Source organism: Lynx canadensis, chromosome D3 (genome assembly GCF_007474595.2).
Source record: "Lynx canadensis isolate LIC74 chromosome D3, mLynCan4.pri.v2, whole genome shotgun sequence".
Taxonomy (NCBI): domain Eukaryota; kingdom Metazoa; phylum Chordata; class Mammalia; order Carnivora; family Felidae; genus Lynx; species Lynx canadensis.
This window is the reverse complement of record NC_044314.2, coordinates 69658173-69683256: the sequence shown is the minus strand read 5'-3', so window position 1 is coordinate 69683256 and position 25084 is coordinate 69658173. Positions and strand designations below refer to the sequence as shown.

The 25084-nt window shown below is 40.6% G+C and overlaps 2 protein-coding genes across 3 annotated transcripts in view; both read left to right on the top strand.

Moving 5' to 3' along the window:
- The window catches only part of LOC115528120 (tetratricopeptide repeat protein 28-like), a 452468-nt gene extending 440493 nt beyond the window's left edge, over positions 1 to 11975 (top strand). Inside the window, exon 6 of the mRNA XM_030335959.1 lies at positions 11906 to 11975. Within this exon, the coding sequence (XP_030191819.1) occupies positions 11906 to 11959 (54 nt within the window). The 3' untranslated portion in view covers positions 11960 to 11975. The remainder of the gene's footprint in view (positions 1 to 11905) is intronic.
- A 289-nt stretch (positions 11976 to 12264) lies between these two features.
- TTC28 (tetratricopeptide repeat domain 28) overlaps positions 12265 to 25084 on the top strand; it is a 182960-nt gene continuing 170140 nt past the window's right edge. For both annotated transcript variants that reach the window (XM_030335958.1, XM_030335957.1), the window contains exon 1: positions 12265 to 12417. In XM_030335958.1, the coding sequence (XP_030191818.1) occupies positions 12285 to 12417 (133 nt within the window). In that variant the 5' untranslated portion in view covers positions 12265 to 12284. The remainder of the gene's footprint in view (positions 12418 to 25084) is intronic.

Genomic DNA, 25084 nt, shown 5'->3' with positions numbered 1-25084 from the left:
CTTCCTTAAGGGAACATAGCCAGCAGAGAGAGTATTCAAACCTAGATAGTTCTAATCACTGTATTACCTTGGCATTGCTAAGTCCATTATTATTCAGGAGACAGAATCTGTAGCTGTTAGAAAAGTTACTAAAGTTTAATTAAAGTTTGCCATTGAATTTGTCACTGAATAGCCAGCTGGGATTTTAGAGAGAAAAGCAGCATGTATTTAAAATGTATCACCAACCTTTTCTGTTAACACTGCCACATAATTTTGAAGAATAATATTTATTATTTAAAATAAAACTGTCAGAAATTCATTCTAAGTGGATCTCGTATATAAACCATTGGCATTAGAGTAAAGATTATTAAATAAAAACTAGTGTAATAATAATTTCAGAAATCTAATAAAGCTGGTCTTGGGTGGTCACTGAATGTGAGGGCCATAAGACAAGGAAAAGTGAATGATAGATAATGCTGAACTTTTGACTGGTTGGAAGAAATAGTGATAGCATTCACTTCTTTTGTTTATCATGGAAGTCACAAGAGTGAAGGAGACTTGGGAAAGGCAGTGAGGGCTTGACGTTGAGGTGACTGTGAGATGGCGTGGTGGGATTTTGCAAAGCATAGTGAGGAGGTACCAGTGGGGGGACCTGAAGTCCTAGGTTCTAGACTTGCCCTTGCTGGTCATTTAGTGGGTTGACCCTTGGACAAGGTACTTGACATCACTTGGCCTTAATTTCTACATCAAAAGACATTGGAGTTTTATTGGTAAGTGGTTTTCAAACTCTGCTGTACAGAATCCTTCAGGGTGCCATCGATTCTCTTAATGCTTGGGGAGAAGAGTAAACACTAGTCCAAGTTAACCTAAACAAGTATACTTTAATCACACAAATCACACATATTTGTAATTTGTTTTAAGCAAAGTTTGAAAACTGGTGGATTCGGTGATCTCTTCCAGCTCTAAAATTTTCCGTCTCTTGTTCAGAAATCTGAGTTTAGAATCATCCAACAGCAATAGAATGGATTTTCTGGAGTGAGCAAATGTACAGAGAGCTGAGATTGTGGGCCATTTATTCTTGAACAGTCAGAAGCCATGCATTTCAGGTCTAAGTCTGCATTAGGACCTATCCTTTACAGTGAGCGGGCTGTATTGATATTCCTTCCTGAGTGATAGCAGAAGTTCTCAGTTGTTTCTTGATTTCCTAACATATTTCCAGGACCCCTGGGGTCTCCTTTCCATCCAGTTTAAAAATTTCTTGCCTAAACCATTATCTGCTGGCCCCTGCAAATAAGCTGTCCTTTCTTGGGCTTTCATCCCTCTAAGAAATGTCTCTTCTGCCCTTGTATATGCGCTCGAACACATACATGCTTTCTGTCTGTCTCTGTCTCCAAATTTCTCCGTTATATCCTGCCCAGCCAAAGCCAAGATTTTACGATTCAGTGTAAGTACTGTCTTCAAAGGGTGACTGAGTACACTTCAACCCCCTACAGAACAATGTTTTATATAGCCTGCTCAAAATCAGGTTGGCCGGCAAGTGTAGAACGGAACAGTTTTGATTGGACTGAGACAGCATTTTGGCAGAATATGTCTCCTAACCCAGGTCAAATTATTGCATAAGAAACTTGAGTGGATTATGTCATTTAAAAACTTATTTGGGACTAGGTTATCTGCCTGTCACCCCCAAATAAAACTGAAGATGTAGGTGAAACTGAGAATGGGAAATAAGTTTCCAAAAATGATCTTAACTATTTCAAGGAAGTAAGGTAAAGTCAACTCCCTAAAAGGACTACCAAGACTCTAGGATTTTTACGTGGTCATCATTTCGTGGCCCAAGAGTTATGTAGAATGGAGACAGTTGTTTGGAAAAAGCATCCTAGGTGGATAGCATGGGGCTGCAGTGGGAGGTGTTAGGATGTTGAAGGAGGGAGAGGAATCCTTAAGTTACCTGGAGGAGATGTTAGGAAGTAGCATTTCTTTCCTCTGGTGTTCAGCATCGACCTTACCGCTTGAGGACCTTCGTGAGAAGTAGCACACACTCTTCCGTAGGCTGCAACTTGGCAGTTACAGCACATAGTACAGATGCCTGTTGTATTGCATCAAGTTTACATGGAGCATCAAGTTTTTTAAAAAATGAAACCATTATAAATTCTGGCAGTTTTTATGGTATAATTAAAATGTCTAACAGGATACCTCTGGGAAACTAAATGCAGTTTTACTATTTATAGAGCCAGCCGAGGTGGTGTTTCTTGCCAACTTTCATATCTTATGACCTATAAATTGCTCTTAATAGCTAATCTGTCATCTCAGCTTCTCATACAAGAAAGCTTGTTTCCTTATTAATCTGTTAATTTGCATCTGCAAAGGACATTTACAAATCCTTGGTTCGAAAACATTGCTGTATTAATGCTGGGCATTATAAATAATTTATCACCTGTGATAGCAACTCTTAGGTCTAGGTAATAGATCTTTCTGACACTGTGTTATTCTTCCAACCCTAATATAATTTTGATAAAAATAATTATTATGAAAGCTCCTCTGGCCCCACACTATTAGAAAAGGCTGACAGGTTACTATGGAGAAGCTGTAACGACCGCTAACCACTCTCTAAGCTCAGAGTCATAGATTCAAACCAACTGTTCCCACTATGGCATAGTACGTGGTGGAAAGAATTCAGATGTGCACAAACCACCCTCTTTTCTTTTCAGTAACAAGTGCACAACAGGCCTCCAACCCTAGCTTTAGGTATTGGGACAAACTAGTTAGATTGAGTATAATAAAGCTGGCACCAATTATTGAGCACACACGCACAAAAATGATTGAAGAATCCCAAAGACCATATAATTAAAACTTGCCAGTTTGGGTGGTATTTAAGTCTCTTCCTCAGGCTGTTGGCTGTTCACAAATCTTAGAGATCCCCTTTCAGGAAGCATTCTTCTTACCAACAGCTTCAGTATTTAATTATTTTGTTTGTGTTTTGTTGATTTGTTTTATTCTCTATTTAAATCCAAGAAGGATTTGTGGGAGCAGGGCATAAAACATATATGGGAGGAAATCAGAGTAATGAGAGCATTAGGATTATGTCATAAGGCTGAAGCCAGGACAGAGTCCACACATATTATGTGATTCTGTCTGGGGAAACTCTGCATCGAGCCATAAGCTTCCTGGTAATCCAAACAAAAAGGTAAATTTGACCACTTATAATATTCACAGTTTTTTAAAAAGATAAAACCATAGCATCTCCTTGGTAGAAGCATTGAAATCTGAAAGAAATGTTTCCATTGGTCTTTAAAAAGATGACATTGGGTGATAGCGTGGACAATGTCCTCGATAATACAGATAATAATTTCTTTTGATTATTTTTGTCCAGTTGGTTTTGTGTGACTGTTGAGTAGGTCACTCTGAGTGTTCATGACCATTAACCTTTTACACAGACTTACTTTATCAGCTCAGTTGCTGATAAGGGTAACTTTTCAAGCTACAGTACACTTATTAAATAGAGTGTGTGTCATTTCAGACTGTAGGAAGTGCACAGACCCCATAGAACCTAATTCAGTCTCCTGTTTCTGTAGTTTTCTATTGGGGTGGCTATTGATTCCCTCTAAAGAGGCCTGCAGTTTGGCTAAAGTATTACCAAGTAGGCCCTTGTCTCTGGGTTGAGACCCCTCCCCTGCTCACACTCTGTGTCTCTTTCTCAAAAAATAAATAAACATTAAAAAAAATTTTTTAAAGAAAGCTTTTAAGAAGATTAGCTAAGTTCTGATTTTAGTACTTAAATCTTCTCAGATTTAGTTTTTCTATAAAAATATCTAAAATTTCCACATCCATAGCCTATGGTAACTGGTAAATGCCTAAACTCTCATCATCCAGAAACATGATAATTCAAATAATTGAATGACTAGGTAGTGCTAACTTTAACTATGATGACTAGAGCATGAAAATTACTGATTTATGCTAAGTATCATATTGATAAGGCCTAGGCCAGCTTATGCTATAATAACAATAAATCCCCAAATCTCAGTGGCTTAAAACAACAAAGATTCCTTTCTTGTGCCCAGTGCATAGTCATTATGGGTCAGCCAGGGCTCTGTGCCATATTGCTCTGCTTGTCACTTGAAGTTCAATCCTGGTGAAGCAGTGTGTGGCAAAAGGAAGAAAGGACGCAGTGAAGCACCCACTGTTCCTAAAGTTTCACCTGGATGTGATTACATGTATTGGCCAAAGAAGGTCATGTAGCCACTCACACCCGACTTCATGTAGGCAGCGATGTGAATCTTACCTGCTTGGAAGGAGAGAAGCCAGAATATTTGTGAACAGCTCGAAAGACTGAGTTAAATATCAACGGTGCTTAAATAATTCTTACTATATTCTAACTGGTTGTTATTTCAGTGAAGCATTGTGTTGGGACTACTGATCTCCCCTCTTTTTACCTGTTTCATGGAAATACATGAAAGTACGGATCTGATCGTGTCAGCCCCCTGCTTGAACTGGTGGCCATTATTGCCTCACTGGGTGGATTGTAAATTCCTCAGTGGAGGCTCAACTGTAATGTAGTCAAATGAGCATGAGAACTAGGGTCTGAAGTGTGTGGGTCTGAACCCTGGTTTTGCTATTAACTGTATACTTTTAGGCATGTCACGTTAACACTTTGAATCTAGTGTTACCTCACAAATGTATATAATAATAACAACACACTTCAAAGAGTTGTCATAATGATCAAATGAAGCAACATACACGGAAATGGAAAACGCTTTAGATTTTGCAAATTGACGGGCAGATAGAACTTCTCCATACCTGCTCCCCTGTAGCTACTGTCCCTACTCCCAGGTCTGAGTGGCTTCTTGCTCTCCAATAATTACACACGCTGTCAGACGTCATGCCTTTGTTCATACTGTTACCATTTCCCAGAATTATCCACTCCTCAAAGGAGCAAAACTCCCAATTTATTTATTTTTAAATTAATAGACTTCATTTTGTAGAGCACTTCTAGATTTATAGAGAATTGAGTAGATAGTACAGAGAGATCCCACTTGCTTGCTCTCCTCCACTCAGTTTCCCCTATTCTTAACATTTTGTGTTAGTGTGATACAGTTGTTACAAATGACAAATCAGGGGTGCCTGGGTGGGGGTTGGTTGAGCGTCCGACTTCGGCTCAGGTCATGATCTCACGGTCTGTGAGTTCGAGCCCTGCGTCGGGCTCTGTGCTGACAGCTCAGAGCCTGGAGCCTGTTTCAGATTCTGTGTCTCCCTCTCTCTCTGCCCCTCCCCTGTTCACACTCTGTCTCTCTCTGTCTCAAAAATAAATAAACGTTAAAAAAAATTAAAAAAAAAACCCAGATGACAAATCAATATTGGTATATTATTGCCAGCTGAAGTTCACAGTTTACATCGTTTACATTAGGGTTCACTGTTGGTATTGTACAGCCTATTGACAATGCATTATGTCCTGTGGCCACCATTTAGGTATCATGCAGAAGCGTTTCACTGTCCTAAAAATTCTCTGTACTCCACTTATTTATTCATTCTTTCCCTGCAACCACTGATTTCCTGTTTTCTTTTTTCTTTTTCTGTAGTTTTGCCTTTTACAGAATGTCAATAGTTGGGATCATACAGTATGCAACCTTTTCAGACTGGCTTCTTTCATTAAGCAATGTATATTTAAGGGTTCCTGGATGTCTCTTTGTGGCACCATCCTCTTTTCAGCACTGAGTAATATTCCATTGTAAGGATGTCCCAGGGTTTATGCATTCACCTTTTGGAGGACGTCTTGGTTGCTTCCAGTTTTTAGTAATTATAAATTCATATGCAGGCTTTTGTGTGAACATAAGTTTTTATTTCATTAGGGTCAGTACATGGGAACAGGATTGCTGGATCATATGGTAAGAATATGCTTAGTTTGTAGGAGACTGCCCAACTGGCTTCCAAAGTGCCTGTCCCATCTTGCATTCCTACCAACAATGAAATGAGAGTTCCTGTTGCTCCACATCCTTACCAGCATTCTGTGTTGTTAGTTTTTTGGATTTTAGTTATTCTAATAGGTGTGTAGTGCTATCTCATTGTTTGAATTTTCAATTCCCTGGTAGCATATGATGTGAAGCATCTTTTCTTATGCTTATTTGCCATCATTATATCTTCTTTGGTGAGGGTGTCTATTCAGATCTTTTGCCCATTTTAAATTTTTTTTTTTTAATTTTTGTTCAGCTTTTAAGGTTTTGTTTATTTGTTTGTTTGCATATTTTGGATACAAGCCTTTTGTCAGATATGTGTTTTGCAAATATTTTCTCCCAGCCTATGGCTTATCTTTTAATTTTCTTAACAGTATCTTTTGCAGAGCAGTTGTTTTTTTTTTACGTTTATTTATTTATTTGAGAGATACACTGCATGAGTAAGGGAGGGGCAGAGAGGGGGAGAGAGAGAGGATATCGAGCAGGTTCCACACCATAAGTGCAGAGCCCAGTGTGGGGCTTGAACTCATGAAACCGTGAGATCATGACCTGAACCAAAACCCAGAGTTGGATGCTGAACCGACTGAGCCACCTGGGCGCCCCTACATAGCACTTTTAAATAAAGTTCAACTTATCACTTTTTTCCCCCATGGGTCATGCCTTTGGTCTTATATCTGAAAATTCAATTGCCAAACCCCAGGTCCCCTAGATTTTCTCTCATGCTATCTTCTAGGAGTTTTATAGTTCTGCATTTTACATTTTGATCTATGAGCCATTTCAAGTCAGCTTGTGTTAAAGATGTAAGGACTGCGTCTAGGTTGACCTTTTTGCATATGTGCATGTCTGGTTGCTCTAGTACCCTTTGTTGAAAAGACTATCCTTTATCCATTGAATTACCTTTGCTCCTTTGTCAAAAATTAGTTGACTGTGTTTATGTAAGCCTAGAGACTTTTCATGAATGGACGAAAAGATGAACAAATCAACCGACAGACCCTAAATATGCCAATGTCTGTGTCAGCTTTGACCACTTGAAGTAAAGTGCTTTTAGCAATATTAAGCGTTGGATGTGCCAATGATTCTAGAATACCCCTGGGTAAAGGGCGAATTTTCTCATGCCTACATTTGAAGAAGAATATGAGTAATGCGCTTCAGTATATGAAAATGATTATACATCTTACCGTCAGTGGGGCAAGCGTCTTGTGTTGTCTTTTTAGTTCTGGTGACATAACTTCATGTTCTATTTTCTGGTCATTTTCTACCACATCTTTAAACTTTTTATTTAGTACTTACCACAGCACTGGAAGGTATTGTCCCATTTTACAGACAAGGAAACTGGGGCTCAAAGACGTCACATAACTTGTGCAACATCACACAGTTTGTCATTGAACCTGTGTGTGCCTGATCTGAGAGTCTGTCCCTTTTCTTCTACATCGCTCTCCCTCTTGGGTTGTAGTGGGTTAACCTAGGACCTTGGGATTGTGGATGCTGAACTCACAGGCATGGAATACAAGGTGCATGTGGATTTAGTCAGTAAAGAAGAAAAACCACATTTCTGGTACTAGCTAGTGTATTCCCCCCCCCTTTTTTTAACGTTTATTTTTGAGAGAGAGCGCGCGCAAGACCAAGCAGGGGAGGGGCAGAGAGAGGGAGACAGAGCATCCAAAGCAGGCTCTGCATTGATAACAGAGAGCCCGATGCGGCGCTCGAACTCACAAACCCTGAGATCATGACCTGAGCCCAAGTCGGTCGCTTAACTGATTGAGCCACCCCGGTTGCCCCTGTATTTATCCCTTTAAGAAACTACCTGCAGTATTCTTTGTATGTGCAGTTAATCTCCCACAAAATATAACCCATATGAAAAATACATACAGTAAGAGTGGGGGGGGGGATTGCTAGATGTGAAGGAAAACAATCATAGGCTTTAAAATAATCTTTAATGGAAAATAAAGTAAAATGAAATAATCTTTAATGGTCATGTTATCAATGTGGTTATAGTTTGGGTAGTTTAAACCTTTCTCTATTTTATGCTCAAGCTAAAAGTTTAAAGGTGGTTTGAAAATGTATGAGCAAATTTCCTTCTTTAGTCTCATGAAACAGACTTGTCAGATGTGGTTCTTCTGCAAATATTCAGGTCACAGAGCAAAGGGTGAGGACTCCTGTGTGCTATGTCTACAGCTGATATCATGCTTTGGCAGGAACATGAGTAATTTATATCCTGTAGAAGAGAAAAGTATTGTCTTATCCCAACCAGATAGTTTGTTAGCATAACTGTTTGTGTGCATTTTAGTATTCAAATACAGATGTTCCAAAATGTTTCCACTGTGGAAGCAGCTGCTGCTATTCTAGCACAAAAATCTCAAAGAGATTAATCTACAAAGGCAGCGTGAACCTTAGTGGCAAATGTAGCATCTGCTTGAGGTGGGCCTGTGATTCCCCATAGAGGGTGGATCTTCAGATTCTCGTTAACAGCCCGAAACCATGTTTCAGATCTAAGCTTATTCTACAGGAACAGGAACAAAGACAAGTGATTAATTTGTAATTCACTTAGCTGATAAATATCATCCCATGTTATTTGCCCAAGGGCTGTAAAACACTGGACTTTATTTCCTGTGGCAACTGATAGGAATATAGTTGTTTGGTCATATGACTGATGTTTTCAGCTGCCATTACTGGCTTCTGCTAGGTGACAGAGCTTCGCCCAGCCAGCTTGCAGTCGTTAAAACCATCCATCCACACCTTAGTGATGCACTCACAGAGAACTTTATGGTTTCTGCAGGACACTCACATGCACTGCTTCATCTGTCCCCATCCTTGCCTTGGAAAGTATGTACACTGTCCTTATCAGTCCAATTTACATATAAAGGAAATCTGGATGAAGGAGTGAAGTGACTTCTCGGGGTTACACAGCCAGGGCTTCTGACTAAATCCTGTTCCATCCTTATATTGCATCAAGACTGCCTCTCTAATTTCAGAGGCTATGATGTGTGCTTCATAAATTATATTATCCTTTCTAGAGATGCTGGTTTCTGGGACACCTGCCATGGAGAGCCGCAGCCCAATGGCGCTGCCTAGTAACTGGAGGGTGCCCCCAGGAAGAGCGAATATAGTAGTCCTTCCTCATTTTCCCACACCCCAGAGGGGAAATGCCCCAATACTCCCTTTCCTTATGTTCAGAGAACTTCAGCCATGGAGCTCCTGTGTCTCCGTAGCATTTAGAGAAATGAAAATCCAAAGCAGGAGATCCCGTGGCTATCATTTGCCATAAGCTGGAAGTTCCTAGGATCAGAGATGCCTGGGGTGTTGTGCCTGCCCCAGGCCTTATAAAGTCCATCCCCTGCAGTGTTTGAGGGCTCATTGCCTCCAACCAGATCTACGATTTGGAATTATCTAGTGAATTATTTATGTTTTTTACATTTGACGGAGGCTCATGGCTGAGTTTGAAAACACTCAATTCCTGGTGCACTGCTGGGACCTAGAACTGTCTGGAACACTGAGGCTCAAAGCAGTTAAGTTTCTAAAGGTCCCAGAGCTAGTAATGGGCAGTACAGTTTTAAATCAAATGTGTCTGATTCTCTTTTTTTTTTTTTCTTTTTTGAAGTTTCTTTATTTTGAGAGACAGATAATGTGAGAGGGGGTGGGGCAGAGACAGAAGGAGAGAAAGAGAATTCCAAGCAGGCTCCACCACTGCCAGTGCAGAGCCTGTCGCGGGGCTTGATCCCATGAACCATGAGATCATGACCTGAGCTGAAATCAAAAGTTGGGCACTTAACCATCTGAGCCACCCAAGCACCCCAAGTGTGTCTGATTCTAAGTACACTAGCTCTTTAGTGAAAAATCTGTGTGCAACAAAGATTTCTAGGTAGGAGGGTTAGTGGACTGTGTTCTGCTCCTTAACCAGGCTTGGGTGGAGAACCCCAGAGAGTGAGGTGGGAGGACCCATTACAGAAGAAGAGGAAAGAGGCTCTGAGTCCCTGGGCCTGCAGCAAAGGAGGAAAAGGAGACTGTTGGGTGGGGGGAGGGGAGTTGTGGGCAGCAGAAAGGCCCGTGTGCAATGTGCTGATGTGCACTTCTAACCTTGTCCCAAAGAGACTCCTCAAGTGGGAAGCTGAGACCAGGATATGTCCAAGTGGTGTGCTCTTTGGTGACGTCATTGCTGCTCCTGCTAGAAACCACACTACTGCAGCATTGTGACCTCTCTGGAATCATTTTGTGCTCTTCTCTACTCAGAGAAAAACCCAAAAAAGTAAATTTCTAAGTATTTATTTCCCCTCTGTTTTCCCAAATCTCTTTGTTGGAACATCTGTGAAATGATAAAAGCAACTTAAAATGGTATGGAACCCTTTGCAAATACACAATTTGCAAACACCATAAAGATGGTCAGTGCTTGAGTTATTTTGATCAAGAACTGCTATTTCGCAGGCAAAGAAATAGAGTGGCAAATCACTCACTTCTATAAAATATTAATAAAAGTGTTCTGAAGTGTACGAAGAACACATCTCATAAAGAAATACCCTTACTCCAGGTGGGACAGCCTTGCTTCCTTGTTATTCCCTAGCCTTGGGGCCCTAGTGGAAATCATTTGCCTACCTGTGACTGAGCACACCCTTGGTTCTGCTGGGATCACATGCTCCTGTCGAGAAGAGGATTCATTATGAAGAAAGGAGGATACATGGGTTTAGCTGTAGGCACAGTATGAAGGAAGGGAAGGGTAGGCAAGTCTCCAACTTGTAGAATCAAAAGGTGGGTGGGGGATGGGTTAAACAGGTGATGGGATTAAGAAGGGCACTTGTGATGAGCATATAACCGGGTGTCCTATGGAAGTGTCGAATCACTAAATTCTACACCCGAAACTAATATTACACTGTATGTTCATTAACTGGAATTTAAATAAAACTTAATATTAGCAATTAAAAAAATAAGGAGGTTAGAAAAAGCCCAGTGTAACTTCCCTTTTTATGTCTCTGCAAAGGAGTTAGAAACCAAAGACCTAGAATCCAAGACTATATACACTTGGGGAAGATTCCAGAATGCTTGTAACTCTTTTGTTGTTTTTGTTGTCCTTATTGGGTTCACTCTATCAACATACAGTCCTTTCTGAAACCTTTAAGACAAAAAAGGCTCATGTACTTTTTCTTTTACACAAGAACCACAGGTGAGGCCAAGCATTGTGAGGAGACGAGGAATATAGCATCTTTGTGCACAGAGGCCAGGGTCAGAAGAGCCTCTAGGCATGAGGAACAAAGCTGGAAGAGTCAGTGTGGGCCCTGAAAAGAGGTGGTGAGGCCAGATGGGGACCCCCCCCCCCCCCCCCCACCGTTAGAGGCCTAGGTTGGAACCACCCATTTTTTCCTCTGGGGTTTGTCCAAATCTAAGCCCTCCGTGGTAATCAGCACTGATAAAGTCCCACTGAGGGAACAAAAAGATAAGAGAATAGTATCCTCCAGTGGGTCCCCGTGTCACAAAATTATCAATCATCATCCTAAACATCTCCCTACCACTAATCTATCCATTTGCTTTGGGAGAAAGCATTAGAGAAATGCCCAGGAATGCAAAGACCCAAGCATGGATTTTTCATGAATTTCCTTGGCTATATTATATGTCATAATTCATTCTGGTTTTCCTCAACATTTTTCTTACACTACAGAGGTTAGTGGCCATTAACAGAGTTATAGCAGAATACTAGAAATGTCAATAAGTCTTTAAACGCAAATGAAGGTTATACGGAACACAGCCTTTTTCTAGTTTCTATGAGATTAGGTATTAAAAGTTACGATTAAACTACAGTTGTCTTTTATTAGGAACTTGCTGTTTGGATGGGCTCTTTTTCAGTTGTGCACAGGTCTGCAGCCCACTGATAGAAACACCATTAGGAGTTGAGTTGGATGGTCACAGGCAAACCCTGAACGTTTTATCTGCTAAAACAAGCCAAAGCCACTCTCTGATGTGCTTTTCATTCTCTGTTTTATCCTTTCCCCATCCAGGCAGCTTCATCAGCCCCTGAGCAGTCTGGGCCACGTGTACACAGCCATTGGTGACTACCCCAATGCATTGGCCAGTCACAAACAGTGTGTTCTTCTTGCCAAGCAATCCAAAGATGAGCTTTCGGAAGGCCCGCGAACTTGGCAACATGGGAGCTGTTGTATATTGCCATGGGTGACTTTGAGAACGCTGTGCAGTGCCATGAGCAGCATCTGAAGATAGCCAAGGACCTGGGGAACAAGCGAGAAGAAGCCCGGGCCTACAGCAACCTGGGCAGTGCCTATCACTACAGGAGAAACTTTGACAAGGCCATGTCTTATCACAACTACGTGCTGGAGCTGGCACAGGAGTTGATGGAGAAGGCCATTGAGATGCGGGCCTATGCCGGCCTGGGCCATGCTGCCAGGTGCATGCAGGATTGGAGAGCAGCTAAACAGTACCATGAGCAGCAGCTGGGCATTGCTGAAGATCTCAAGGACCGGGCTGCAGAGGGGCGAGCGTTCCTCCAATCTGGGTAAGGACAGGATTGCTTGCGGGATTTCAGGGTCAATGCCTTGGGGCTGGAAATAGCTGAGGTAGCCCACTATCTCTTACAGAATCTGTGTGTTTGTAGTCAAAGAATCCTCCGCATTGTGTGTGTTGTGTATTTCTTTTAGATATATTTCCTTAGAGCCTGCGTGGTCTAAATCACACGGTCCTTCCTGCCATCACAGTGCTGCAAGGATTAGAATTCTGAATACTGGAAAAACAAAACCACCCCAACCTTGTAATCTGTTTAGAGAGAAGAGCAACCAGATTTATCTAATTAGAGAGAAAGAGAATGAAATCAGGATATAAAAGCTATGTTTGCTTAAATGAAAGAGAAGCTGCTAGGAAGTCATCAATGGAAGGGAATTTGAGAAGAATTTTGTTTTAAAGGGATTTCTTTACTTGGTGACTTTAATGCCACAGGAAACCGTATTTTTTCCTCAAAAGTGTGTGTATTCACAAATGACGCTGCTAGTTTTAGTATAAGTGCCAAAATTATTTTTGAAAGAATCTATTTAAATAAGTTAGATTTGCAGTCACTGTTTGATGTACTTGGTTATAATTAAGACATAAATTGGTTGAATTATATGTCATGGTGAGAGACAGTAAGTATTGGTAACTGGCTGCTTTTTAGAAGACACTGTTACCTTGTTTCTACTCAAACAGATGTGGGTACACGATGAATGGAGGGACACAGATGCATTTGCAAGTATGAGCTGAACTCATCCCTGAGTCCCATTGTTTTGTTCTGTGTCCACATGGACTCGGGGCAGGGAGTAGGACAAGGAGAAGGTCGCCTTATTGCTACTAGTGTATGTTTATCAGGTATTAGTAGCAGCGGAAGGTAAAACTCAGCCCCCTTTTCTTATGACCCCTTGTCTATTTATATAATTTTAGCACTCCTCCGTCACCTCTACCTCTGCTTATTGTAACCATATGTTTCCTGAATATAGTTGTTAGAAAATGTCTGGCAGATCCCTGGAGATTACTCTGAAGATAGTATTGAGATCCGAATGAGAGTCTAGAGAGTTTGATAAGAACCGTAGAAATAAGCTCTTGGCATTATATATCATTCAATAGATTGCAAGTATTTATTGAATCATTACTCAGTGTTGAATCCTGGAATAGTTGCCCTAGGGATAGAAATGTTACAAAAAAAAAACTTTGCCCTCAAAGAACTTACAATTTAGTAGGGAAAATAAGACAAATACATAGGGCAACAGTGGCTTCTCTACAAGACAGTATTAGTGATGCTGGCGTTTCTGTGAAATTGCAAGAAGGAAACCCCGAGGGCTGGGAATAGCCTGGAAACTTCTTGGAGGAGATTATAGACCTCTTTACACCTTGAATAATAGGTGAGATTTGGCCAGGAATGAGATGGCATTGATGGGAAGGCATATGTAAAAGAATGGATTGGCATGTCTGAAGGACGGTGGCAGAGTACCCTTCAGGAATACACTAGAGGATGGCAGATTAGTATGAAAACTAGGCAAGAGATACGCTAGCAGAAACTCCTGAGGGTTTTGAAACGTAGGAGTAAGAAGATAGACTAGATATTTAAGGAAGGCAAGGTGAGTGGCACGTAGGATAGATTGGAGGGCTTGGAACCTGGAGTTTAGAAGGCTGTGCGTATTGACCATTCAGATTTTCTTTATCATCTTGTGTCAGGTTTGATAAGTTGTATTTTTCCAGAGACTTTGCTCGTTTCATCTAAGTGTTGAATTAGTGAAATTAAGTTGTCATAATATTTTCTTATTTTCCTTTTAGTGCTGTAGGCTATCTAGTGAGGTGCCCTCTTTCAGTTTTGTTACTGGTAGTTTGTATTTTGTACCTGAAAAGCACCTCACCACCCCCCCCCCCCCCCCCCCCCCCCCCCCCCCCCCCGGTTTCTGGATCATTCTACTTAGAGATTTATCAGTTTTCTTGATCTTTTTGAAGAACTGAGTTTTGCTTTTGTTAATTTTTTTATTGCTTGTTGCCTCTTTTCTATTTCACTTATTTCTGGTTTCTTTTTTATCATTTTCTTCTTGCTACTTATTTTGCTAGCTTCTTAAAGTCAAACCTCAGGTGATTGACCTTGACCTTTCTTCTTTTTAATACAAGCATTTAAAAATATAAAATTTCTTTAAACACTGCTTTACCTGCATCTAATAATTTTTACCAGAGTATGTTTTTATCTTCACTGAACTTAAAGTATTTTCTAAGATCATTTGTGATTTCTCTTTACCTCCTAGATGGCTTATTTAATTTTAAATATTTTGGATTTTCCTAGACACATTATTATCATCAAATTTAGTTTATTTATTTTTAAATTTAGCTTAATTTCATTGTGGTCAGAAAACATACTTCGTAGGATTTCAACGGATGTAATGTCATAGATGTCAGTCACGGTGGTGATGATGCTGCTCAGGTCATCTTTGTTTTGATTTTCTTTCTTCTTTCTTTCTTTCTTTCTTTCTTTCTTTCTTTCTTTCTTCTTCTTTTGTCTATATGTTTTGTCAATTGCTAAGAAGGAGATTGTTAAATCTCCAATTATTATTGTGATCTTGTCTGTTTCTCCATTTGCTTCTGTGAAACATGGCTTCATAGACTTTGAATTCTGTCATTGAACAAATGTTCATTTGTGTGTTTGTCTTCCTGACAGATTGACCCTTTTATCATTATGAAATATTTCTTTTTTTGTCAATGGTCATACCTTTTTGTCTTGAAGTCTACTTTATCTGCTACAAATATACTCACTCCTACTTTCTTATACCTGTTGTTTGTATGGTCCATCTTTTTCCATCTCTTTACTTTCTATTTAATCTGTGTCTTTAGTTTGTTAACTGCAGATAACATCTAGTTTGATTTTGCTTTTTTATTGATTTTGACAATTATGGCCTCTTAATTAGAGAATTTCACTCATTTAACATTTAATGTCATTATTGATGTTATATTTAGGTCTGTCATTTTACTGTTGGTTTTCTGTTTGTCCCATTTATATTTTGTTTTCTGTTCTTCCTTTCCTACAATCTGTGGTTAATTTAATCAGATAGGTTTTATTTTAACTTCTCTATTGCTTTTTAGCTCTACCCCTTTGCATTTATTTTAGTGGTTGCGCTAAGATCGCGTTATATTATCCTTAAATTTTCACAATCTACTTTGAGCTAATACCATACCACTTCCCTTAAAATGTAAGCACCTCACAACTTTATAAACCCATTGATTCCTTACTCCCTGTTCTTTATGCTGTAGTTGTCACATATATTACTATGTCTATATTCTTGTAAACTTCACAATACATTGTGTTTTTTTGTTCTATACAGTTATATTAAAGAATTAAGAGAAAATATCTTTTCTGTTTACGCACTTATTTATCATTATGGTACTTGCAGTCATTCGTAGAGATCCGAGTTTCCATCTGGTATCATTTATCTTCAGTCTAAAGAACTTCATGTAGCATTTCTTGTAGTGCAGGTGTGCTAGTAATGAATTCTTTTCATTTTTACTTACTTTAAAATGTCTTTATTCACCTTTGTTCTTGAAGGATATTTTTGGTGGATACAGAATTCTAGGTTGATGGATTTTTTAAAAAAAGCAGTTTAAAGTAGTCTTTCCAGGGGCGCCTGGGTGGCGCAGTCGGTTAAGCGTCCGACTTCAGCCAGGTCACGATCTCGCAGTCCGTGAGTTCGAGCCCCGCATCAGGCTCTGGGCTGATGGCTCGGAGCCTGGAGCCTGTTTCCGATTCTGTGTCTCCCTCTCTCTCTGCTGCTCCCCCGTTCATGCTCTGTCTCTCTCTGTCCCCCAAAAAATAAAATAAACGTTGAAAAAATATTTAAAAAAAAAAAAATAAATAAAGTAGTCTTTCCATTGTTTTTTGGTCACTATTATTTTGATGATATGTCAGTAGAATTGAAAGTCTGTAGAGCATGTGCTAATTCTTTCTTGATTGCTTTCAAGATTTTCTCTACTTTGGTTTTTAGCAGTTTAACTGAAATATACCTAAATGTGGATTGCATTATATTTTTCCTTCCTCTGCTACTTGAGCTTTAGAATCTACAGATACAGATCTTTCCCCAAACTTAGGAATTTTTTACCTATTATTTTTTTCAAATGTTTCTTCTTGCCCATTCCCTCTTTCCTCTGTTCATGAGACTCTGCATTACTCTTAAGTCTTTCAATATTGTGCTATGTATTACTGAGGGTCTGTTCACATTTTAAATCTTTTTTTCTCTATATTCTTCAGATTTGAAAATTTCTGTTAATCTGCCTTTAAGTTCAATAACTCCTTATTCTGTCATCTCCAGTCTGCTTTTAAACCCATCCAGTGATACCAAGTTTGAGATTCCCGAAGACTATTCTCACTTCAGACATCAACCATGAGCATGGGTCTCCAAGACCACTCTCGGGTTCAGTAATTCACTAGAAAGACTCCCAGAATTCACTGACAGCTGGTATACTCATGGTTATGGTTTACTACAATGAAAGGATTCAGATTAAAGTCAGCCAAGGGAAGAGACACATGGCAGGAGAGTTCTAAGCAGGAAGCTTTCCATTGTCTTCTCCCAGTAGAGTCACAGACAGTGCCAGTGCCTGAAGAGCAACAATATCTGACAATATGCACAGACTATTATCAACCAGAGAGGCTCACTTGAGCCTCGCTGTCCAGTTTTTATTGGATCTTGGTTTCATAGATAGGTTGACTACCTGCTTGGGTGATCTTCATTTCCAGCCCTCCAAAGGTTGAGCTGAAAAGCCCCACTGTAAATCACACGGTTAGCATCAACTGTTTGGCAATGGTCAACACCCTCACGTAAACAAAGACACTCTTAGAGCATTCTAAGGGCTTAGAGATTGCTTCCCAGAGCTGGGGGTAAAGTCCAGACCTCTCTTTGGGCAAGGTTAATTCTTTACTGTGTAAGTGAATTTTTTATCAGACATATATTGTATTTTTAGCTTTAGAATTTCCATTTGTTTCTATTAATAAACATTTCAGTTTTTCTTTTTTTTTTTTTTTAATTTTTTTTCAACGTTTTTTATTTATTTTTGGGACAGAGAGAGACAGAGCATGAATGGGGGAGGGGCAGAGAGAGAGGGAGACACAGAATCGGAAGCAGGCTCCAGGCTCTGAGCCATCAGCCCAGAGCCCGACGCGGGGCTCGAACTCACGGACCGCGAGATCGTGACCTGGCTGAAGTCGGACGCGTAACCGACTGCGCCACCAGGCGCCCCAACATTTCAGTTTTTCTGCTAAGATTTATGTTTGTTCACTACATCTATTTTTCCTGTACATAGCCAAGCCTATTTATTACAAAAGCTTTTAAAACCTTGTTTGCTAATCCTATGTGAGTCACCTCGAGTTAGACCCCGTTATTTTTTAAATCCAGTATAGTTAACATACAGTGTTGTGTTAGTTTTAGGTGTACAATATAGTGATTCAACCATTCTATACATTACTCCGTGCTCCTCATGGTGAATATACTCTTAATCCCCTTCACCTGTTTCACCTACCTCCCCACCTGCCTTCCCTCTGGTAACCATCTGTTTGTTGTCTGTAGTTAAGAGTCTATTTCAGAGGTAGACCCTATTGATTGTGTGTTGTTAATGTTGTTTTATAGCAGCTTTATTGAGATATAATTCACATACTGTGCAGTTTACCCAATTAAAGTGTATAATTCAGTGGTTTTTAGTATAGTCACAGAAGTGTGCATTGATTGCCTTTTGTTTTGAATATGAGTCACATTTAATGTTTCTTTGTATATTTAATAATATGGGATTATATCCAATATTGTGAATGTTACTTTAGAGAGACTATGGATTCTGATATATTTCTCTTAACAGTATTTTGTTGTTGTTGATCTTTTACCCGTTAACTTGGCTTAATTCAAGCTCCAAATTCAGTCTTTGTGGTGGGCTGCAGCTGAAATCTGTGTTCTGATCTTTTAGCTTTAACTGGGCTGCTTAGATTCAGCCTTGCACATGCATATTTCAGGAGATAGAGATTGGGGTAGAATTTATACTCAGAATTGAAGGCTTCCCACTGTGGCTCATTTTTCTAGTTCTCCAAGCCAGTAACATTGTGTTTCTACCTGTGTTGTAGCCTGACCACATGTCACTAATTGGGACTTTCCCTCTGGCCATGGCACCCCCCCCCCCAAAAAAAAAAGGTTCCCTGGCATTTCAAAAATAGGAGACTTAACCAATGCTATTCCTTTCTTCAAAGGGTCAACTCCAACCCTCCTACAGTTCCTCACTGATTTTGGTTACACGGTGTCTCTTTGTGGATTCCTCCCCCTGCATCCCTCCTGGCCACTCCCCACCCCCTGAGACCTTATAACTATAAAGTTGGGCTTTATATAGACGTGGACTGGTCTGAAAGGCCCTTCTCCTCCATTACTGGAAGTGGAGCTCCTCCTATTCATTTTGGACCATTAAAGTTTGCCTTGGGCACCTTTGTCCCCTGGAAAGATCAACAGTGATCTCCTCATGGCTGAGTTGAGAGATCTTTTGACAGTTCTAAATTTCCCTAGTCATATGCAGCATTTGTATGCTCAAACTTTTCCTTGAAATTCTCTCCTCTTATATTGTCTGTGAAGCACTGCCCTCCTGATTTTCTTCTTGACTGCTCTTTCTGGACCTTTTACATTGGCTTTTATTGTCCCTCTTTTTTTTTTTTTTAATTTTTTTTCAACGTTTTTTATTTATTTTTGGGACAGAGAGAGACAGAGCATGAACGGGGGAGGGGCAGAGAGAGAGGGAGACACAGAATCGGAAACAGGCTCCAGGCTCTGAGCCATCAGCCCAGAGCCCAACGCGGGGCTCGAACCCACGGACCGCGAGATCGTGACCTGGCTGAAGTCGGACGCTTAACCGACTGCGCCACCCAGGCGCCCCTGTCCCTCTTTTTTTAAAAAAAAATAAGCAATTAAAAAAAGTTACAAAAGTGATACTCACTTCTGTAAAAGAAAAAAAAATCTTATGATACCAAAGTGTATAGAGAAAGGTCCACCTTCTTACATTATTTACCTTCCCTGTTCCACTTCTCACAGTTAACCACTGTTAACAATTTGGTTAGAATCTTTCCAGACCTTTTTAGTATGTACATAAACACGTGGCAATACAATCCTATGTATAAATATACACATGTCTACAGATTATTCCTTTTTTTCCAAAACTTCCATCATAGTACATAGACTTTCCTACAGCCTGCTTTTTTTATTCTACCTTCTAAGGCCTTTCTCTGTGTCATTCAGATAACCTACCTTATTTTTCCTTTTTTTTTTTTTTTTTACGTTTTTATTTATTTTTGAGACAGAGACAGAGCATGAAGGGGGGAGGGTCAGAGAGAGAGGGAGACACAGAATCTGAAACGGGCTCCAGGCTCTGAGCTGTCAGCACAGAGCCCGATGCGGGGCTTGAGCTCACGGACTGCGAGATCATGACCCGGGCCGAAGTCGGACGCCCAACCGACTGAGCCACCCAGGCGCCCCATAACCTACCTTATTTTTAACGGTTCCTTTCCATTGTATTGCCATTTGTTAAATATGGGAGTTCTTGTCTTTTGTTCCTTTATTGTTTTCTGTTCTTTCTTTGTATATCTCCCTTTACTGTTTTTACCAGCGTACCTTCAACTACAGCTTTAGTGTACATTGTTTCTCAATCCATATGCACCAGCACTGACCTCCTGCCTGAGCATCATTTGCAAATTTCCATCGGCCTGGTGGATACTCCTTCCGATTTTCATGCTGATCTGTCAGAGTTAGTGAGTCCAGATGTGAAGTATCTTTGTCCTAAATTGAATTCTTCTAGCTTCTCTAAGTTGGGTGATGACAGCCTTACTCCTCTGGCTATCTGTACTAATTTTCCATTGCTGCTGTAACAGCCACAAACTTAGTGGCTTAACACAAATTTATTTTATCAACAAGGCTGGTTTCTTCTGCAGGCTCTAGGGGACAGTCAGCTTCCAGTGGCTGCCTGGATTCCTTGGCTTGTGCCTCTTACTCCACGTACGGAGTGCAGCATTCCTTTCTGCTTCTGTCACTGCACTGCCCTCTCTGCCGCCCCGACTCCTTTCGCATCCCTCTTACAAAGGCTGTCATGATTACATCAGACTCCCCTGCACAATCTAGGACAGTCTCCTCACCTCAAAACCCTTAATTTAATGACACCTGCAAAGGCCCTTTTGTCATATAAAGTGACATTCACAGGCTCTAGGAACTAGGACGCGGACATATGGGGGCGGGGGTGGCATTATTCAGCCTGTCTTAGAAATCTCAAATCATCTTTGCTTTCTTCCCTTTTTTTCTCAGTTGACTGACAGTCTAACAGTTGTCAAATAAATATTCTCATAAGGGTTCTTTTCTTTCATTGTCCCTTCCTGGTTGCCCAGGTGGCTGCATTAGCCTACTAGTTGGGTTTTCCTTACCACCATGCCCTCCCTTCCATGTTTCCTCCACCCCACACATCAGTATGAGACCGATTCTCCCAAAACTGCTCTGCAGGTAGTAGTTGCTACACAGTGCACACAACTTTGTGGTCAGGGTCCTTACCTTAAAGTGGGGCTTGTCACGATTTCTAGTATTTAACTGCACTGTTCCTCTGTACATACTATTTACTTTCCCTGAAATTGGGCTTTTCCACCTTCCCTTATCTCACCACACTGGCTGTGCTCTTATCCTTGACTATATTTCCTCAAGCTGTTTTTTCCACTTAGGCCTTTTGCATCCCTATCTTGCTCGTCTAACGTTTACCCATCTTTTTTTTAGGATCATTCTAAATACTGTTCACTACTTGAAGTCTCTTGATAAAAAGTAAGTCTTTCTCTCATCTCAGCCCTAGGAACACTTTCAAAATTTCTCTTGTTTATATTCAATCACAAAGTTTGGTTATTTGTGTACTTGTATAGGTACCTCTACTGGATTAGAACTCAATGGAAGTATGAACAGCATTCTATCTACAGTCTCTGTATCACTGAGTAGAACCCCTATAACTATATCTACATAGTGGATACTCAGTAAATGCTTATATAGTTAGATTGAATGAGTGAAAGCTTATCCCCAGATGTTGTGCCCAGATGATTGGAGGAAGAGTGGTGCCTTTTAAAAGAAACAGGAAGGCTGACAGGAAGAACTAGTTTGGGGAAGCAGGTGATGTTTGGTTTTGTGCATGTCCCATATGCATTTCTCTCACTTAATGTAACATGATTAAATGCTACTGGAAAGAGGTATTAAGAGGGCATCATCTCAATGGCATTATAAGATAAAGACAGAAAGCCAGCCAGTGAGACTGAGTTAGGATCACAGAGGATAGAGGGGATCCAGGTTGAGGTTAGGGAGAAGAGAGCTTCAGGACGTGGAGGACATATCACTTTGATATCACAGAAGCCAAGGACAATGAGATTTGAGCCATTAAGAAGGTTTTCTGACAATAGAAACTTCCTGTGCATATCTGAGGGGGAAGTGGGTAGAACTTGTGGAGATGGAGAGGAGAAGGTGGAGAAGACAAGAAATCTTTGTCCTTGGTGTTGAGCACATACTGATATTTATTATCCACCTTTATTTATTTTAAGATAAAAGAAGTAGAAATGACTTAGACTCTTCAAATTTCTTATGAACAATAACAAATACCCTAGCTGTTTTCTAAGCATGTGTCTTTGTGAAAATATTGTTAATGCTAATTTTGGCTTAGAAAATGTCCTTCTTTTCTTTTATACTCAAAACAACTGTAGTCGCATGACAGTACTTCTGTAGCCTCTGGGTTTTTGGTGGCCTTCTTTATGATCCTAATTTAGGGACTTTGGAGTCAGATCTCAGGCCGTAGAGTAGGTCACTGGAACAAAGCCTCAGTTAAAGTCCTCAGTCATCATCCTAGGTCTTCTCATTCACTGGGGACAATTGCCTCTCATCTACTTGGGGGTGAGCTACAGTCAGGAAAGTGAGAAGGGAGACCACTAAAAGGATGGGCTAGTTTCAGTTTGTATTTAAGGAATAAAGAAGGAAGGGAGAGGGAAGGAAGGGGGGGAAGGGAGGGGGGGGGGGGGGAGGAGAAGGAAAGGAGAGGAAAGGAAAGGGGACAAGGAGGAAAGGAAAGAAAGTAACGTAAAGTAAGGCAACAGAAAAAGCAAAGAACTCCCCTCCCTCCTCTCCTTCCCCCTCTTTTCCCCTCTCTCTCTCCCTCCATTATAGCCTTCCTTCCAGATGAGGGTGACCTCTTAGTTTGCCACTATGCCCCTGGAATATGTATAAAGGTGAACACATTTCAGAAGCTACTTCCCACATACAACAGTGTCCAGGCTGGTTTTGTTTCTAGTATTGGGTCAAATATGAGAGAGAGACCCCATCAAATCCTGGGGTCAAATATCTAATAATCCATCTATGGAAAATAATTGAAATTTAAAAAATAACTGTCCCTTTTTAGTCGAAAAGACAGATCTAGAAGGTAGCTTCTTTGGGAGAGAAAAGGAAGTGGTTCATGAATTCATTTGCTCATTTAATCATTCATTCTTTTCAACAAACATTTATTGAACATTAGTTATGAGATAGGCACGTTAGTGCCTACATTTTAATGAGAAAAACCAATGTAGTTCCGGCCCCTATGGAGCTTATGGTTTTCCATCTAACAGGCATGTACTGAGACCTGCTCTATGCCACATTTGCATTCACTTTCATATTTAATCCTCTCCACAAACCTATGAGGTCAGGAGTATTAATTAATTTTACATATGAGAAAATCACAGCCCAGGTAGGTTAAAAAAACTCGATCCATTTAGTCTCAGGAGATCCGTAGTGTGAAAGACTCATTAAGATCTCATAAAATAATGCTTGGCCTTTTTGTACCATGTTTTCAAACCATCCTGGGAGTCATGTGTCAGAGTAAAAGTTTGGTAGCTCTTCTGGCGGGTGTACGTCAGGCCTCTCATTTGCAGTGCCGCAAATGATAAATGATAATCGCCAGAAGTGCTGACTTTCAGCTGTTCTAAGATTTAAGAAATGTCACCTAAATAACTATATTTAAAAATTAAATTTTGGCAACGTGAATCAGAAAGTTCTGAATCCCCAAGGAAAGGGGGACAACACCATCATATAGGTCTACATAATGGATACACATATTGTACCTTAATTATATATTATTCCTGAATAAATTTTATGAATTAAATCATGACTATGAAGATATGTAGAACTCAGTATTCTAAAAAATCTTATGATAAATTTACTTTGTGTATGAAAAAATATTCTATAACCTGGCACTCACTCTATTTCATCTGTTTTTCACATTTCAATTTTTATGTGTTGGAGACAGGGAGAGAGACCTGGCTTTATAAGTAAAATGTTTATAATAATTGTGGGTAGTAATTAATTTACACTAATTGAGTGTTTTCTTTGGAAATCCACAGTGTGATTTATGGGGCCATCTTCATTTTTTTTAACTTCTTTTTATTTATTTTTTTTTTCAACGTTTATTTATTTTTGGGACAGAGAGAGACAGAGCATGAACGGGGGAGGGGCAGAGAGAGAGGGAGACACAGAATCGGAAACAGGCTCCAGGCTCTGAGCCATCAGCCCAGAGCCCGACGCGGGGCTCGAACTCCCGGACCGCGAGATCGTGACCTGGCTGAAGTCGGACGCTTAACCGACTGCGCCACCCAGGCGCCCCTTTTTTAACTTCTTTTTAATGTTTATTTATTTTTTGAGACCGAGAAAGAGAGAGAGAGCATGAGCAGAGAAGGTGCAGAGAGAGAGGGAGACATCGAACCCGAAGCAGGCTCCAGGCTCCGAGCTGTCAGCACAGAGCCTGATGCGGGTCTCGAACCCACAAACCCATGAGATCATGATCTAGCCAAAGTTGGACACTTAACTGACTGAGCCACCCCAGTGCCCCATATGGGGCCATTTTCAAAATAACTGCTCAAGATGCCAAAGGGTCTTTGAGACATCCCTTAGAAGTTCTTGGCATGGCAATGTGATTTCACCATATTTGTGTTTTACAGCACTTGTTGGTCTTTCTAATAGCCCTGTGAAGTAAACTATTGTTATTCAGAGATTACCGAATGTTTGTGCCTCACCCAAGGTTATAGAGTAAGAGGCAGACTTGAGGCTGGACTTCAGGTCTCTGATTTGATCCATGTCCACAGACCCTTCTGTGAGGGAACATACCCACTAGAAGGGTGGACTCCAGTAAGGAGCTATGCTAGGATTACCCCACCTAGGGCTCAAAGCCAATGATGCTTCCTCTTCTGCACACCGTCCCCCCCACCCAACCCTTCATAGTAGAAGATGGAAAAGAAGAAGCACCACTAGAAGGGTTATAGGTCACCTTGAAGCAGTGGTCCCTGCTTGTGCCCAGGGACAAAACAGCAAGTGCTCCTAGAGAAGTATAGGCACCATCAGAACAGAAGAGCCCTTTCTTCTCTTTTCCCAGAGAAGCTGTTGTCTATTGAGTACTTGCACTGAGATAGACACTTTGCGTACATTATTTCATTCTCACTACAAAGCTGTGTGGTAGGCATAGAAGGAAAGATGCTGGCTCAAATTCAGTGGCAAGATCCAAACTCGGGTCCGTATGCTGTCCTTTAATACAGCTCACAGGCCCCCTCTGGGACCCACACATTCACTGAGCAGTTAGTTCTGCTTGAGAAGTGTAGCTGAGACTTCACAGATCGTCAGAATCTAATAATG